Raw genomic sequence first — 17,465 nt, forward strand, 5'->3', positions numbered from 1 at the left:
CAAGAATGAATATAACTGACCCCTAAACCTCATTTTTTTTCCAATGGGATTTTGTAGCTTCTTACAACATCCAATTATTTCAAAATAGTCTCTGATGCTTCAAAGAACATAAAAGGGACTCTAAACCTTTTGGGGAAGCCAAACACAAACTATGTACACACACATACAGATAAAAGCCCAGTCCCCACATAATCCTCCCTCCATACCATGTGCGTTCTCTACAAAGCTCTTTTTAGAGCTTAGCACTTCAAGTCCTTGGGCCCAAATGTGTAACCCTGGATTAACCCTGGGAAGACTCAGAAAGGCTCTGGATTCAACAAAAACAAGCAGTGTGCACAAGTGCTCAAGTGCTAAGGTGAGACACCTGTGTGAGTTCAAAGCATCCATAAGAAAAAAGGTTGTTCAGAGAAAGTTGAAGACACATTGGTCCCTAAGGTAAAAATAAGACTTACAAGAAAGTTAAACCTTATTTATAGGGAATTCTTCAAGATGGAAAAAATTAACTATCTAATAAAAATTCACCAGTTTTCAGCTACCGAGTAAATAAATGTTCATAGATGACATGAAACTGTACCTTTCCCATACTATGTCAAAAACACTCCCCAATTTCATTTTTAAAGCATTATTTAGTAAGGAGGCAAGCATAAGAAGTATCAGAAATGACAGTGAAAAAATGATTTGTATAAACAAATTGTAGTATACTCTTAATGATTTTACTTGAAGATGTTCAAAAATGAGATAAATTATCAATATTGAAAAGTTACTATTATCAAAATAGCACTTGAGATTTAGTATAAGACTAGAAATTCATAGTTAAGAGGAAAGGAAAAAATATACTGGCAGCTACAACATCTTCTCAGACTTGCTTTACTAATTCAAGCCTATTAGTTGCATACATGATTAACTAAAAGACTTACTATAAAAAAACATAGTATGCCTCAATCCAACAGCCCCCTCCAGCATATCCCCAGATGGAATCAAGTTCTTAGAATAGGCCAGCAAAGCCTCTGAAAAAAACACCACTACGCTTCCTGGGAACAGGAACTACGTATTCTAAGAGAAGGAAAGCTAATGTAATCTTGAGAAATGTGAATTTTGGACAATAATTTCAAATTAAAAGAAAGCAAAGCAAGCCATATCAAATCATTGCATCTTAGAAAGAGACTAGAAAGTGCAAACATAAAAGGAAGACACCACAGTCCACCAATAAAGAGCCAAAACGTGTGCACAAAGCTGAGGAGAGTCACTGATGGCCAATCACCTGCGGTTTTCATCCAGCACATCCAAGATCTGCTGGTAAGCCCTACGAGTAGAAGACTGGATAAGCGACAAGATGCCACGAGCAGAGGAAAGACTAGCTCCGTCTTCAGGTGACACATGGGGAGGGCAGAGCCGAGCCTGCGGTGGCGATGGCGTCACACTGTTCACATAGGCACAGCAAACGAAGAGAAACAACTCAAGTCAGATTGTGAAACTGTAGTTGGGCAGTTCTTAATCTTAGTTTTCTTGCCCCCTTTTCCCACCCTTCACTTTCCCCCAAGAAAACAAACTAAAAAGTCAATGAACATTTTTTAAAATTGGTTTCAAAGAACAGTTACAATGTCGCACTTGTAACTTTGTAATTCTGAACATCAAAATAAACAAAGACAATATGAAACACAACTTTGAGAGGGAGGAGCGCTATAGCAACACATGTATCCAAACCCGAGCTTTGGAAAAGCAGCACTCTTTATTTGGCGCCCTATATATTCCAATTTAGTACAACAAATCTCTTAAGAATAAACACTGCAAACTTATGAACAATCAGAAGAGTGGGATAGAGAATTCTGGTATATAATAGGTGTCCAAATCTAAACACAAGAATAAAAATAATCCTATAAAAATGCCATTTCAAAAACTTCACAAAGATAATGATGCAAGTTAAGTGTGTAAGTAAATGACATTAATTTAAACATGAATTAAAGCCTCAGAAAACAAGAAAAAGCATTTTAATTGTGCAATTATATTACGGCATGTGTTCTCCAGCTAAATGGCTAAAACATAAAACTATTCCTAATTCTGGGAATAGAGCGGAAAAGGCAATGCTTCTAAAATGATCGAGACGGCTAATGACCACTATGGAGCTTCTCAGTGAGCAAAATCATTCTCTCATGTGAGCTGAGATGCACAATTTTCTTTTGGTCCCACCACTAAGCTTCCTGACTGCTGACCACACCTGAATGAAGCAACTCCCACAGTTCTCCCTAATCTCTTAAGATCCTTGCTGTTAAACTGGAGCCCAATTTGTTCTGTGAGGCATTTAACTGGAAGGACCTGGCACTTGGGTTGTTACAATAAAGTGGACCAGGACACGGAATGAGGTTCAGCTCGCACGGCCAGCGCAACACACTCAAGCTAAACTTACTCCTTGAGAATTACGTTCAGAAGAATAAAAGCAGAGCAGAGGGTGAGCTAAAAAAAGAAAAATCTTTTATTTTGACTGTGTAATATTTTTCTAACTTAACATGTATTGGCTAGAAACCACAAAATAAGTGGGGTAATTTTTGAAAGGGTAGTTATTGGCAGCTAATACTGCTCTCAGAGTCTCAGGCAATTAAAAAACAAGATATTCTCCATAATTTTGTGAATAACTTTCAGTATCTTAATGATCTAAAGAGTGGTGTACAGTCAACATATGAAAAATACATTTTCCAAAGATAACTTACAAGGAAAAACTCTAAGGTAAATCTTGGCATTTTCAGTAATTAATCTATCAAGGCTGAGTCACCATAGGAATTAGACCTAATTGTGTCAAGATAAAATCAAATTTTTAGAGGTAGTCTCATAAGAAATGACTCATAGAGCTGGGTATGGTGGCACATGCTGGTAATTCTAGCATTTGGGAGGTTGAGACAGGAGGATCCTGGTTTGCAGACAGCCTCAGCTATTTAATGATGCCCTCTGCAATTTAGTGAGACCTTGTTTCAAAATAAAGAATAAGGGCTGGGGTATAATGTCCCTGGGTTCCATCCTAGTACTGCACCAAAAAGTGGAAAAACAAAAATACCCTATCTGTCCAAGCTTGGCGCAAGCCTGTGATCACAGTACTTGGAAGATTGAGACTTCAGGTTTAAGGCCAGCCTCAGCAACTTAGTGAGGTCTTTAGCAACTTAATGAGACCCTGTTTCAATTTAAAAAAATAGGGTTGGGGGTATAGCTCTGAGGTAGGTTCAAGCCCCAGTGCAACACACACACACACACACACACACACACACACACACACACACACACACACACACAACCTTGGATATAAAGTCTATGTGCTAGTCTTGGATTCTTTTTCGGTAGCACAATGAAAACCTGAAGTTCCTACCGTCTGTGAGAAACACTGAGTTCATTCTTAAAAACTGAGCATGGTGGCACATACTTGTGATTCCAGAACTCAGGAGGCTGAGACAGGAGGTTCATAAATTCATGGCCAGAGCCAGGTGTAGTGGCGCACACTTGCAATCCCAGCATTTGGGAGGCTGAGACAGGAGGACTGAGCAGGTTTGAAGCCAGCCTCAGCTACTTAGTGAGGCCCTTTGCAACTCAGTGAGACCCTGTTTCAAAATAAAGAATAAAAAATAGGGCTGGCAGTGTCGCTTGGAGGTAGAATGCCCCTGAGTTCCATCCCCAGTACTGCAAAAAAAAAAAAAAAAAAAAAAAAAAAAAAGTTCATGGCCAGCCTCAGCTACTTAGTGTACTTAGTGAAATACTGTTTCAAAATAAAAAACTTAAAAAAAAAGTGAGATTAGTCAGTCACAAAAATAAGCGATTGGATGGTTTCCATCATATGTGGAAGCTAGGGAGACAATGGGTCAAGGAGGGAGGAGAAACTATAGATGAGCAAATAAGGCGACCTAACTCGGAGACAGAGGGGACGTGGGAAATTCCATAATGTACATGATGTACATTCACAACACATCAAAGTCAATCAGTAAGCCAAATGTGAGGAGAAGAGAAGGGGAGGGCATGGGGTGGGACTGGAGAAGGGCTAAATGAGTAATGTGTGCATGTCTGCCTCCATTACGATGAAAAATACATTTCATCTACAATGCTCCAAAAAAGAAATAAAAATATAGGGCTTAAGTATAGCTCTGAAGTAGAATGCCCCTTGATTAAATCCCCAGTATACACACACACACACACACACACACACACACACACACACACACACACAGTCACCAGAGGCAGGATTTAAAAACAGCCAATTTTATGTCAACATAACCCATTTTATAATCTTAGTCACAGAGCTGCCAGGGTACCTGGCTAAGTTTTTAAGTTTTAGAAGACTAGTATTTTGTCTTTAAATTTTGGGGTCTTAATACTTTGTGAACCATTCTGTATTAAATAAACTAGACACATACTAATATATTAAGGGCTATGATAGTATTTTAGAATTATAACCTTAAGGTAACAATGTCAATGAGTTAAGTTTTAATCTATGAAGAGTTTGATGTATTCTTGCCCATTAAAAATTGAAAGGAATAAAGGTTATTTCCTCTGAAAAAACACATTTTGCCAGACACAGAAATAAAAAATTGTGGCCGGGCGTGGTGGCACACGCTTGTAATCCCAGCATTTGGGAGGCTGAGACAGGAGGTTGGCGGTTCACAGACAGCCTCAGCTCTTAGTGAGGCCCTTTGCAACTCAGTGAGACCCTGTTTCAAAATAAAGAATAAAGCCAGGCGTGGTGGTGCACACTTGTGATCCCCGCGCTTGGGAGGCAGAGACAGGAGGATCGCACAGGTTCGAAGCCAGCCGTGCTGGCTTAAGAGACCCTGTTTCCAAATAAAAATATAAAATGGGTCTGGGAGTGTAGCCCGGAGGTAGAAAGGTTTCCAGGAACTCCAGTACTAAAAACAAAAACAAAAAAGAATAAAAGGTAGAATGCCCTTGGGTTCCATCCCCAGTACCGAAAAAAAAAAATAAAGAAGAAAAGAAATAAGAAATTGTGCACTTAAAACTTTAAAAATACAAGTATTTTTTTGTCCACACAGAGGCAATGTGTGTTTATGTGCATACGTTACATATGAATATATATTATATTATGATGTATAATATATAGGTACATAAATTATACATATACTATATATAAATTATACATAAATGAATAGTCAAGCATAAATTAATTTTTGATAAATAGCAAAGAATTCTTAGGACAAAATTAGATTAGATTCTAAAAGAATCTATAGGTACTCATTACAATCAATAATTAATTTTGGTACAGCATCAATCAAGTAATAAAAATAAATTTTAAAACTTAAATCTAAGATGCTAAGATCATATGAAATTGGTATATGGTAATAAAAACAAAAAATCCTTTATATGAGATTAGTTAGAATTCCAGCTGTGTGTGTGTGTGTGTGTGTGTGTGTGTGTGTGTGTGTTAATGGAGATTGAACCGAGGGGCATTAAACCTCCGAGCTGTACCCCCAGCTTGATTTTATTCTTTATTTTGAAACAGGGTTTCATTAAGTTACAGAAGAACTCACTAAGTTTCTGAGGCTGGCCACAAACCTGCCATCCTCCTGTTTCAGCCTCCCAAGTACTGGGATTACAAGCGTGTGCCACCGCACACAGCTAGCTTTTTATTCATTTACATAGCAACCCGCCAGAAACAGCAAAAACAGACAGAATAGGAAGTATATTTTAAAACTAAGAACTACTTTTGACAGTTCATGTACAGCTTAAATGCCCCTGATTATTAGCATTTATTTCCATCGACAGAGAAACTAAATAATTATACGATAAGATGACCAAAACTACCTTAATAATTAGAAGCAATTAATTCTTCCTTTTAAAAGCTTTACTTGGTCTTTTTATAAATAAAGAGCAAAAGAGAAAAACGCCCCTCTCTTGGTATCAATCTTGGAGGGATATGTAGTGATTTTGGAGTTGTTTCTTCTCTGTCCGTTCATGTATCTAAAGGTTTAGCAATTTTTTTTGGTTGTTTTATTTTTTATTGTTTGACTAGTTAACTACTACGGAAAATAAACAAGCAAGCATAACGCAAGGGAAGTGGAGAAAAGTATCACGGTATTAGTAATTTGTAAAAATGCACTTTAATGACAAAATAATCCTAAAATATTATAAAACAACAAAATCTCAACTTTACCTTTTTCCAAAAGTATCAGATTTGAAGAACACACTGATGTCAGTGCCTTATCTCATTAGTAGAGGCTCTACCTCATGCTTAGATGACGCTAAAGTCAATGATGCTAGCCAATGTAAGGGCCGAAGTTTATATTTAAATCTACTTGGCATAGGTATGTCAGTAGTAAGAGGTAAGTTCAAAGTTAAGTATCTCTTTCTTTACGGATTTTCACAGCAATAATATTTCTCAAACTGTGAAAGGCAACCTCTTTGGTGAAACATGTAAAAAAGGAGAAAAAAATTTCCATTGAAAACTCTGTATTAGTTTCTTCAAATTTGAAATAGAGATAAAAACTAGTTTATTGCCATTCTAATCTACTGGGTCCTAGAAGCACAGTGATAAACCAGGATAAGGAAAAAAACCACTGGCTGTTAGTGGTTGCTTAGGAAAGATATTTTCTGTTAAATTTTTATATACACGCTAAAATGTTCGCCCTCGGCCGGGTGTGGCGATGCACGCTTGTAATCCCTGCACTTGGGAGGCTGAGACAGGAGGATCGCACAGGTTCGAAGCTAGCCTCAGCTGGCTTAAGAGAACCTGTTTCCAAATAAAATATAAAATAGGTCTGGGAGTGTAGCCCAGAGGTAGAAGGCCCCTGTGTTCCATCCCCAGTACCACACATACACAAAAAAAGTTCACTCTCATTAGAGGGTATTTAGTTATTTTCAGTCTTTAATTTGTAACACAAGAAAAGTGGGTTTAATGATATGAAAAAAATTCAAACATAATTTTTATTCTATGGAACTAAAAAGAAACAACACAGAAAGAACTACTGCAGTAACAAGTGACTCTGAAGACTCCATTTTCCTTCTAGGTCGAAACAAAACAAAAGGCCTGGCGTGGTAGCGCATGCTTGTGAACGGGAGGATCACAGTTCGCGGACAGCCTCAGCTACTTAGTGAGGCCCTCTGCAATTTAGCGAGACCCTGTTTCAAAAATAAAGAATAAAAAATAGGGCAGGGGATGTAGCTTGGAGATTGAATGCCCCTGGGTTCCATCCCCAGTACGGCAAAAAAAAAAATAAATAAATAAATAAATAAAATAAAAAATAGAAATAAATAAATAAATAGGGCTGGGGGTATAGCTTGGGGTGTAGCAAATAAAAAAATAAATAAAACAAGAAAAGACAGTCACAGATATTTTAAAAAATGACTGTGAAAACAAATAGGGCAACCAAAGCAAGATGAAGAAAATGGAAAAGGTGCTTGGTTCTTATGTGTCAAATTTTCCATTTCCCTTTCACCAATACACAAAACCCTATAAAACCTCATTAGTTCGTCTTTTATTTTCTGAATAAAATGTATGGTAACAGTTTGAGAAATCCTGAAAGTACTAAACAGAACAAGAGAATTAGGGTATTATATGCCAAATACCTAGCGAAACAGATTAGTATTAGCATAAGCCTACAAAATTAGAGCAACTCCTACTTGTGAAAGGCAGAGCAGATAAAATCTTACGTGTATTCCGGTGCAGAAATCGATGCCTGGAACCTTGAAATTTTATTTCTTGGGGCAGAATCTGATCTGTGCCACCTTAAATAGTAATTATGTTTCTTTTACATTTTCAGCTTTCATAACACAAACACAAAATTAGTTATGATTCTTCTGTCAACAGGTGACAATATCAATCCTATTGCCTCTTCAAAGTCATCTAGAAAGCAAAGGCCAATGCCTCTGCTTTATCTATTTGCACTTCTACTCTTACAGCCAAGGAGCAAAATAAAGTGGAGGCAGGCAGAGGCTCATGCATAATGATGCATAATCATTATGAGAAACATTACTAAAAGAAACATCTAAAGAGCAGGTAAAGGCAGTGAGAGTTTTATAATTAGTTTAGTAGAGAGGTCAACTATAGCTATGCTATACTAATAAGTTTCTTTCTTACCACAGTTACCAACATTGAATATTTAATACGCTCATTACAAAAAACTTTCTGTAGTTAATAAAATGTAGATTCCTAAGGATGAATTCAATCATAAATGGAAGGGCAAGGTTTCAATACTAACATAAAGATAGTTATGTATCTTACAGTAACACGGTAAAATATATGACAACCAAAACAAAAAGTATGGTTAAATAATGTTAACATTTCATTGTGAAAACAGATAAAGATTCATGTTACACTATTAAAAATGCAATTTCAAAACATAAAATTTTTATTAAACATTTTAAATATTACAAAATGCCATTAAGGCAATTTAAAGCAAAAAGGGAAATCAAGTGTTTGTTAGCACTATTAAACTTTTGAGGAACTTGCAACATACTTGAGGACCTAAATAATAAATCCGATCTTTACATAGTTGAAAAGTTTACTGAAAACCTTTGCTGCCTTAAAAATATTAGAAAATAGAGCCTTTAGCTATATGTTTATTCTACTTTAGACATAAACTATATAGACTTTTCATTATTTGCTGTGATACATTTAAAAAGATTTGGAAAAAATAGATTTCATGGGCATATTGACATGACATCTGTCAACCAGATATCAGCAGGAAAAACACACAATTAATTATAAAAACATTCATATTAACAACGGTGGAATCTTTCAGATAAGTCTTCCCTAAAGGAGAAATGTATTCATTTTAACTTAAACTCTTTTATAACCTGCAGAATAACAAAAACTAGGAGACACTTCAAGACTCTTCAAGATATCAGAGTAATCATAGTTCTCCTTTGCACCTAACAAACACTAGAGAATAAAATTTCAAGAAAGCAAGCAAACAAATACACTGCAGCTGCAATCTCACTGAGTGACTGGACTTTCCAGGGAACTTGTTCATAAGACTTCTTTCAAAGCAAAGAAAAAGACAAATGGAAAACACTCCTCCTTCTGTCCTAAATATCAAAGCCCTACCCCAGAGAAGCCTCTTCTGCACCCCTAATTAGTCAGGTCTGAACTACAAGATGGCATAATAGAAACAATTGCATGTGCTCTAGGTATTCTGTATATGAAATGAAATGTTCCTATGGACTTGCAAGCTCTCAGGAGAGCTGCGTCATCTCCCGGTTCCTTCATAATTCTCAGAGAAGGTAACAGGATGCTTCTTACACATAGTTCCTGATGAGTTTATGGAAACATAAAAAACTAACAAAGATGAATACCATTTTATATAAATAATCTAAATAAGCTATTTAAAAAGGCACCATTGCCAATGGCTTAAGTTTAAAATTCTTACCAGTTTCCAAGGAAAAATTTATTTGTAAAATGAATTACTTTTTTTTTTTTTTTTTTGGTGGCACTGGGGATGGAAATCCTATTTTTTTTTTTTTAAATATTTATTTGGAAATAGGGTCTCTTAAGCTAGCGAGGCTGGCTTCAAACCTGTGCGATCCTCCTGTCTCCGCCTCCCAAGCGCGAGGATTACAAGCGTGTGCCACCACGCCCGGCAAAATGAATTGCTTTTAATAAAATAAAAAGTACTTGCCCGATATGAAACATCTTACGGCAGCGTTAAGATCAGCGTGTGACAATATAACCAAGTAAGAAAGAAGAGTTTAAACAAACAACCCTTTACACATCATCCATGTATTTCTGAAAGTGAAAGAGACCTAATAATTCAAGGATCAGTCAGCAGAAAGCTGAAAAATATTCCTGAAAAATAAGCACAATTCCTCTTGCCTGGCTACACTGTGTACTACAGCTCATTACATCTGAAAATGGCTGGCTCACACCTCAAGACATTAACTTGAAAATAAAGTCATTCTATTCTGTTTTTCTTTTATTTTTCAATTTATATGCTAGCTGATACTTTTGAAGGCCTCATATAACTAAGCATTTATAGTTGTCAATTTTCAGGAATATTTTATACATTACCCAAGTAAGCAAACCACACTTATAGAAGAGCATTAGACATATATAGAGTAATATGTTACTAAAAGCCTCACGACTAACAAAACGGACAGAGTTTAGGACTATAAAAAGTACTGCAAAAGTGCAAAATTGATATTTTAAAAACTATGGACAGTAATTATTTAGAAGATGACGTGCATATACAGTATTCTGAGCAAGCTTAAAAAGAAGACATGAGACTTAGTGGTCCTACTCACATGGAGTCGTTTCTGACCAGCTGTCCATTCTGGCGAACAGCATTTTCACTCATAGAGCGCTCTCTTTTCAGCCTGCCAACTGCACGGATCTGTTAAGGCACAAAGAAAGGGAGGAAGAGAGAATATTCCCAGTAGCCTAGTGGTGCTTTGCATCAAAAGAACCTTAGTCCAAAGTTACTCACAAAAATTACAAGGGTCCAAGGAAAGCAAGCAAGAATGGCTATCAGACATGTGTATTAAAGATAGACTTGCTAAAAAAGAAAACCTACTTAATATACAGCAGATAAACCTGGGAATGTCCATTTAGTTTTAGATAAGAGTGTGGTGTCTTTTTAAGTAAGTACTAATCTTACTTGGTTTAATTACAGTTGTCTCTCACCATCTGTAACAGAGTGGTTCCAGTAAATGCTTGAGTATTTACACAAGTGAACAGTACTATGAACCTCTGCTCACACCTAAGGCACCTCTAGATTACTTATAATACCTGATGCAACACAACATACATGCTACCTAAGTAACTGTCATACCACATTATTTAGGGAATAGTGATAAGAAAAAACTGTGCTGCTTAGTGGTTAGTGCAGTCATACCACTGCAGGCCAAACTCTACAGTATATGAGACAAAAAAATCCTCCAGCAATGGGTGCTGGGAGAAACTGAGGGAAGACCAGTAAAAAAAAAAACACAAACAAACAAACAAAAAAAAAACACTTCAGAAAACAGAGCAATTTGGAGCCTACTGCAAAACATTTTAAGTTTATCCAAAAACTGAAATTACTTTTAGACAACTACATTATGCTATATAATGCCTCAATAATAGTTATTTTGTTCATGCACAGTAAGCAGTACTGGGAATCCAACTGATACTTGTCTACTGCAGAGATGTGGCTGCTCTCCCTTAATTAGAATAGCGCTTCATACAGCAGGAGATCAAAATGAACTGTCCATTAATTACAGCCATTCCTGAGGCTCAGTGGTGAGAGCTAAGATTTAGCAGGACAACTGCGCCTATGACCTTCACAAAGCCTGAGAAGCTAGAGGATCCATCCTAAGCCTACTGCTATCTTCACCACCTGAAATCTGATTTAACACACATCTTAGCAGACATTAACCTTGATAATACTGTCACCCGAGGGGGAAGAGACTTAAGACATTAAATGCACATATTCGCTATGCTTTCTAAAATGACCAAGTCAAATATTTAACACAGAATTTAGACACTGCCTGAGTTGGAAAGAAACAGAATGATCTTTTAAATATTTAGTTCACCCCTTAACATTTAGTTCAAGGGTGGTAGACCTGTTTCAATTCAGAACTGTAAAATGTCAATCATAACCATCTTGTATTGATAGTTTCTTGGTTCCAGACAACTTACTAGAAGCTGGGTCATAGGCTGTTCTGATCTAGTTATAGTGTGCTCTATATGCATACGCTGCACATATGCAGATAATTCTCCTCTAAAGTTACATTTGATAATTCCTAAACTCAAGTAAATGCCCTTCAGGCTTTTGTTTACTAGTTCTCTAGATCTGTGATAAGCACACTTCTCCTTTAAGAAAGCATGAACAGTGTGTCACAATGGAGAGGCCAGGCCTGTGACACGGGGGGCACAAAACAGCTGCACAACAACCGGAGGGCGCGTCAGGGAACCTTCCATGGTGAATGTGTACAACAGGAAATCATAGAAGCTATTCTTTTCTCCTCTCTCTACACTGCTCTGCTCGTTGCAATCCAGCTCTTCTTTCCACAAATGAGGGGAAGAAAAGGGAGCTAAGCAAACCACCAATTGTGATCAGACAACTATCCATCAGGTTCTTAAGTGGCCAGCGATAGCAAGAGAATTCAGCAAATTCCCGAGGACCGTCTGCATTGGCTTGAGGCCGTGCTGCTCAGCTGAGGGACTCGCCACCCTTTGGCCCAATGGTCTGGCTCTCCATCCTCCACACTGTCAGGCATGCCAGGTGAATGGGCCATCAGAAGGCACTGACAGCCACTGCTTGCTTTCTAAGAGTGGCATCTCTGGTCTAGAGCTTTCATTAGACATCCACAGGTTCTGTGCTACCCTCCAGCTGCCAGGGCTGCAGGCTCTAGCTGGGCACTGTTTCTCCTCGTCCAGTCCTGAAGCTCTGGCTGTACAATCTGTGCGAAGCTGCCGTTGAACGTGGCCTCCTGGCAGCTTCTGTAAGAAGCTTGCATAATCGGGAGCTAAGTGTACGTTCCTTTACTTTTACATCCATTACCTTTGCTCTTCTCTTCCAAAGTCAAGGTTAAGTTCATACAGGTCGACTGATTGTGCTCCTTCCAGATCATCTCTGACTGTTAGCATTTCTTGGATACACGGGTTTGGTTCTCTTTTAAAGATCATAAACTGGGCATGGTGGCGCACACTTGTAATCCCGGCATTCAGGAGGCTGAGACTGGAGGATCATGGTTCGAGGACAGCCTCACCTACTTAGGCCCTCTGCAACTTAGTGAGACCCTGTCTCAAAGTAAAGAATAAAAAATAGGGCAGGGGGTGTAGCTCAGAGGTCAAATGCCCCTGGGTTCCATCCCCAGACCTGTAAAAACACACACACACACACACACACACACACACACACACACACACGATTATGGAGCTGGATGTCACCCTACTACTTTTCTTTGAAGCAGCAGCAGCAGCAGCAAAGTTTGAGCAAAAGCTCTTACAATTTGTTGTTTGAAGTGTGTTTCTCTTCCTACTTCAATGAACTTCTCACAAAGCTCTTGGCATTTATTGTAGTTGATCTAGTTGAAGCATACTGCGCTTGATCGGCAGAGGCGGGTACAGTTTAAGTCTCTGGTGTAGACACACTGTCCAAGGCTGTGCAAAAATTGTTTTTTTTTTTGGTACTGGGGAACCCAGGGGACTTCTATCTCTGGGCTACACTCCCAGACCTATTTTATATTTTATTTGGAAACAGGGTCTTTATTTGGAAACATCTGAGGCTGGCTTCGAACCTGTGTGATCCTCCAGTCTCAGCCTCCCAAGTGCGGGGATTACAAGCATGCACCACCATGCCCAGCTGTGCAAAATTTTACAAGCATCATTTTCCAGTTTTTGTCCTTCACATCTCTCCCTTCTTGACCTCTGGAAGATCTTACTGGCTCCAACTGAGACTCCTTTTTAAGGGGAGGACACAGCGTCAGTGTCACAGCCATGGCCTGCCCATTCATACTGACACGTGTACTGTAAGGCTCCTCCGAGCTGTCATGATTCAGGGATTTTGTAGTTTCATATCCAGTGCACATGGTTTATTGCACAGCTCCTTTATGATTTGCTCACAGGCTAAATTGTCAAGCAATGGTCTTGTCCATATATCAGTAGAGATTAGACTGAAGGAGTTCACCAGTTTCCTCTCTTTCAGCCGAGCCTCCAAATTTTACAAACATTTGTGAGGGGATGTGGCATATTTTAAGCCATCCTTATAGACTCACTTGAATTCTTTAAATCAGTATAAGAATCTATAAGCGGTTGTTTTTTAATGCACTTGCCATCAGTAAGGCTTTTTTTTTTTAACATATATATTAAAAATGTTTACTAGCTGGGCACAATGGCACATACCTGTAACCCAAGTATGTGTGAGGTTGAGACGGGAGGATTGCAGGTTTGCGGTCAGACTCAGCCATCTAGCCAGACCTTTGGCAACTTACTAAGACCCGGTTTCAAAATAAAAAGGGGCCAGGGGTGATAGCATACAAGTCGAATGCCATGGTAAACCCCCAGCATCCTTCACATGTAGGTATGCATACGTACAGACATACGTCTGTATGTATTTACTGACTGACAGGGTCTCACTGTGTTGCCCAGGCTAGCCTTGCCTCAGCCTCCCAAGTAGCTGGGATTACAGGTATGGACCACCACACACAGCTCCACGCCGGGCTCTTAAACAGGGGTTTCCAGCCTCCTCACAGGCCTCTTCCTGAGGGTCACCTTTCTTTACATAGGTGAGTGGTTCTCAACCAGTGCTGACTTTACCTCTCGAGGACATTGGCAATGTCTGGAGACATTATTTTTAATTGTGGTAAAATACATATAACATACAATTCCCACTTTTACCCACTTTTAAGCGCATAATTCAGTGGCATTAAGTACAGTCAGTGCGAGGCGCATCGATCAGCACTATCGGGCTCCAAAGCGCATTCATGACGCTCATGGAAACCCTGCGCTGACTTTGAAGTCACTCTTTTTCCTCTTTTTTGCAATCCCCTGACAACCACTAATTTGCTTCCTGTTTCTACGGACTGTCTATTCTGAATTTCACATTAGTAGAATAATATAAGTGGCCTTTTCTGTTTGGCTTCTTAAACTGAGCACTTCAAGGTTCATCTGTGCACCACACATCAGCACTTCACTCCTTTTTATTGAATAATACTGTGAGTGTCACACATTTTACTTATCCAGTCATCGGCTGATGGACATTCCAGTTGTTTCCATCTTTTAGCTACTGTACACTTTTTATTATCATGACTTAGAGAATACTACTGACATCTTCTAATTGGAGATCCAGAATGTGGTTAAACAGTCTACACTGCAAAAGGATAAGCCTCACCATAACAAAGACTTCTCCAGTCCAACATGTCAATAGTGCTGAGGCGGAGAAAGCCTGGCAACTGCTGCACAAGGATTCTGACAGAGCAATGGTCCACTGCTGCCAGCACTCAGGGCCTCCTGACCTCTGTTGCCAGCAGCTCTCCAGGCTGGCTCCTGCTCACTGGCTGATGCCCTCTCGAGGGACGCTAGAGCCTTCTATACACTTGAAACTTTTGCCACTGCTTTCCTTTCAGGAGGTAGCTGGTATAAATCTCAGAAACGCTTTTGTTTCACAACTTGGCTTTTGCTATAGGATTTTACTGTTTATAACCATAATATTTAAACATACTGAGATTTAACCAACATTTTTCTTATACACCTGACATTGTTTTTATATTTATTTTACAGGAAGCTTGTTAAATAACTTATTCAAAGTCAGATAGATAGTAAATGGCAAAGCAGGTCTTCAAAATTAGGTCTGATTTTTAGCTTGTTTCATTACTTAAACACTTTGAACACCTACAAACTATGAAAATCTGCCACTTTTGGCTAAACATGACAATTTCTACAGAAGTGAACATCCTGTAATCTTTTGAGGATAATCCAGCAAAGTGTTTTTTAGTCAGTCTTAGTCACTAAGGAAAGTGCTAGATAAGAAGCATCTCTCTTCTGCTAAATCCTTACTTAGAAGAATATTCTTCAGTTTTACTGTCCACTGGGGACCTCGGGAGGTGGGAACTGGACTGTAGCTGGGAGCAAGCTGCGGTACCTTCTCTTCTTGCAGCCACCTTCACACCTTGCATTACTCTTTGCTACTAAAGAACTTAACTTCTGTAGGCTAATGTTTTCCCTTCAGTCATACTATTGTTTTGCTGACTAGCCGGAAAGCAAACTTTCTGAGAGAAGAAACACTGTATCATTCACTCTTGTACTGCAGGCAGTATCTGACTTAAAGGAGCTTAAATATGGCTGTTAAAAAATACATTTTACAAGAATCTTTTTGTCATGTAAATACTCAAATTTAGTGTTCAAAGTGGCACGTAAAAGCATTACCTTGGCAGAAACTCAGAACCTAGATATAGTGAAACCTCATACTAGGACGCTTGTATCAGAGTCTGGCCCTCTTTGGAAAAGGTGGCGTCAAAATGACACCAGACACAGGTAAGGAACAGTATTAATAAAAACATGTGTTTGCACATCCTCTCATGTCAACCTCAGGCCAAGACATTACAAGTTCAGAAGCTACAATGAAAACAAGGAAACTACAGAAAGCATGGAGAAAACAATGTTTCAAAAGGCTGGTCCTAAGTCAACAGCAGAGGCAAGACTTGTACTGCTGACCACCAGTTAGTCTACACTGCTATAATTAAGTCACAGGGACCTAAGCCATGTGGTGTAACAGCTAGCTCCATGGACATCTTTCGTCAATTACCAAGAAGGGTAAGGTTCACAAAGTAAAAGAAGTTTTCTTAGCTGTTTGCCAGTCTAATTTTTAAGAAATGATATTTATTTTCTCCTACTGTAAAACTTCCCAACTTTCTGTATTGTTTAAGATATAAAATCTAGTCATAAAGGTTCTTCCATCAAGTCTACAGAAATAGTAATATGTTCCATAAGATTTTTTTTTCTCCTGATGCACAATATTTTTTAAAATAGTATATCTTATTTGGGAATTTATAAATCAGAACTGGCAATATTCTACATGGACGCCTTCCGTGACCTATCAGTAACGCTATGATACACAGCCTCTTAACTCCTTTTTTACTTTTGCTTTTGTTTATATTCTTTCAAATTCAATTGATAAAATTCTACTTACTTCTTCATTTTGAGGAGTTGGAGGAGGTCTTTCTAAATCTAGAAAATCTAGAGGTCTTTCACTTAGTGTGAGAACACGAGGTGGTGTTTTTAGTGCCAGAGGTTTAAGGGGAGTTGATTGAATAAGGTCAAGATCTGCTGGTCTTGAAAATGAAACGTCTTCATTATTTCCTAAGAGAAGAGAAAGGAAGCAGATTGTAACAAGGTAGTGGTTTACCAGGTATGGTGGTGCGTGCCTGTAATTTCAGTTCTTCAAAGGCTGAGGAGAATCACAGGTTCAAGGACAGCTTTAGCGAGTGAAATTCTCATCAACCTAGGCAGTAGTTTCGTTAAAATTAAAACGTATTTACTTTCTCTTACTTCTATATTATAATCAACTCAACATTATTTGCTTTACAACTACATTTTCAGCATTCAAACTGACATTTCACAAATATTTAGCATTGTGATGCAGAAATTACTTATGACAAAAATAGCCCTCTTAATAATATCCATTTTTCAAGTTGTCAAAACATCTAAAGAGATACTTGAAAAGGAGATACATAAATGACCAAAAAAGGCACTTGAACAGATGTTAAAAGTGATTAATCATCATGGAAATATAAGTAAAATTATAAGGGAATGCCACTACATGCCCACTCAGTGTCTAAAATTAGACTGGCAACACAGACTTTTAGCAAGGATATGGAACGACTGGAACGCTCTATCACCGATGGGGTGTAACACAGCACAGCAACCTGGAAAGAGACTGCCAGCCTTTGAAAAGGTTAGAATAACCTAGCAACTTCCCTTCTAGAGCTGTGAAAGCGTATGTTCTCATACGGGCTCGCACATGAATCCTCAGAGCAGCTTGATTCCTAGGAGCCCCACAAGG

General features: G+C 38.5%; 1 protein-coding gene across 2 annotated transcripts in view; it reads right to left on the reverse strand.

The window, feature by feature from the left end:
* Window positions 1-17,465, reverse strand: part of MFF (mitochondrial fission factor) — a gene marked incomplete at its 5' end in the record, with an annotated part of 29,842 nt that overhangs the window by 10,396 nt on the left and 1,981 nt on the right. The window contains 4 exons of one of the 2 annotated variants that reach the window (XM_080690134.1): window positions 1,262-1,420; window positions 7,636-7,710; window positions 10,225-10,313; window positions 16,593-16,762. In XM_080690134.1, coding sequence (XP_080546260.1) covers window positions 1,262-1,420; window positions 7,636-7,710; window positions 10,225-10,313; window positions 16,593-16,762 — 493 coding nt within the window. The remainder of the gene's footprint in view (window positions 1-1,261; window positions 1,421-7,635; window positions 7,711-10,224; window positions 10,314-16,592; window positions 16,763-17,465) is intronic. The other variant, XM_080690135.1, reaches the window with a different exon arrangement.

Source organism: Muscardinus avellanarius (genome assembly GCF_963383645.1).
Source record: "Muscardinus avellanarius genome assembly, chromosome: 2".
NCBI classification, from domain to species: Eukaryota; Metazoa; Chordata; class Mammalia; order Rodentia; family Gliridae; genus Muscardinus; species Muscardinus avellanarius.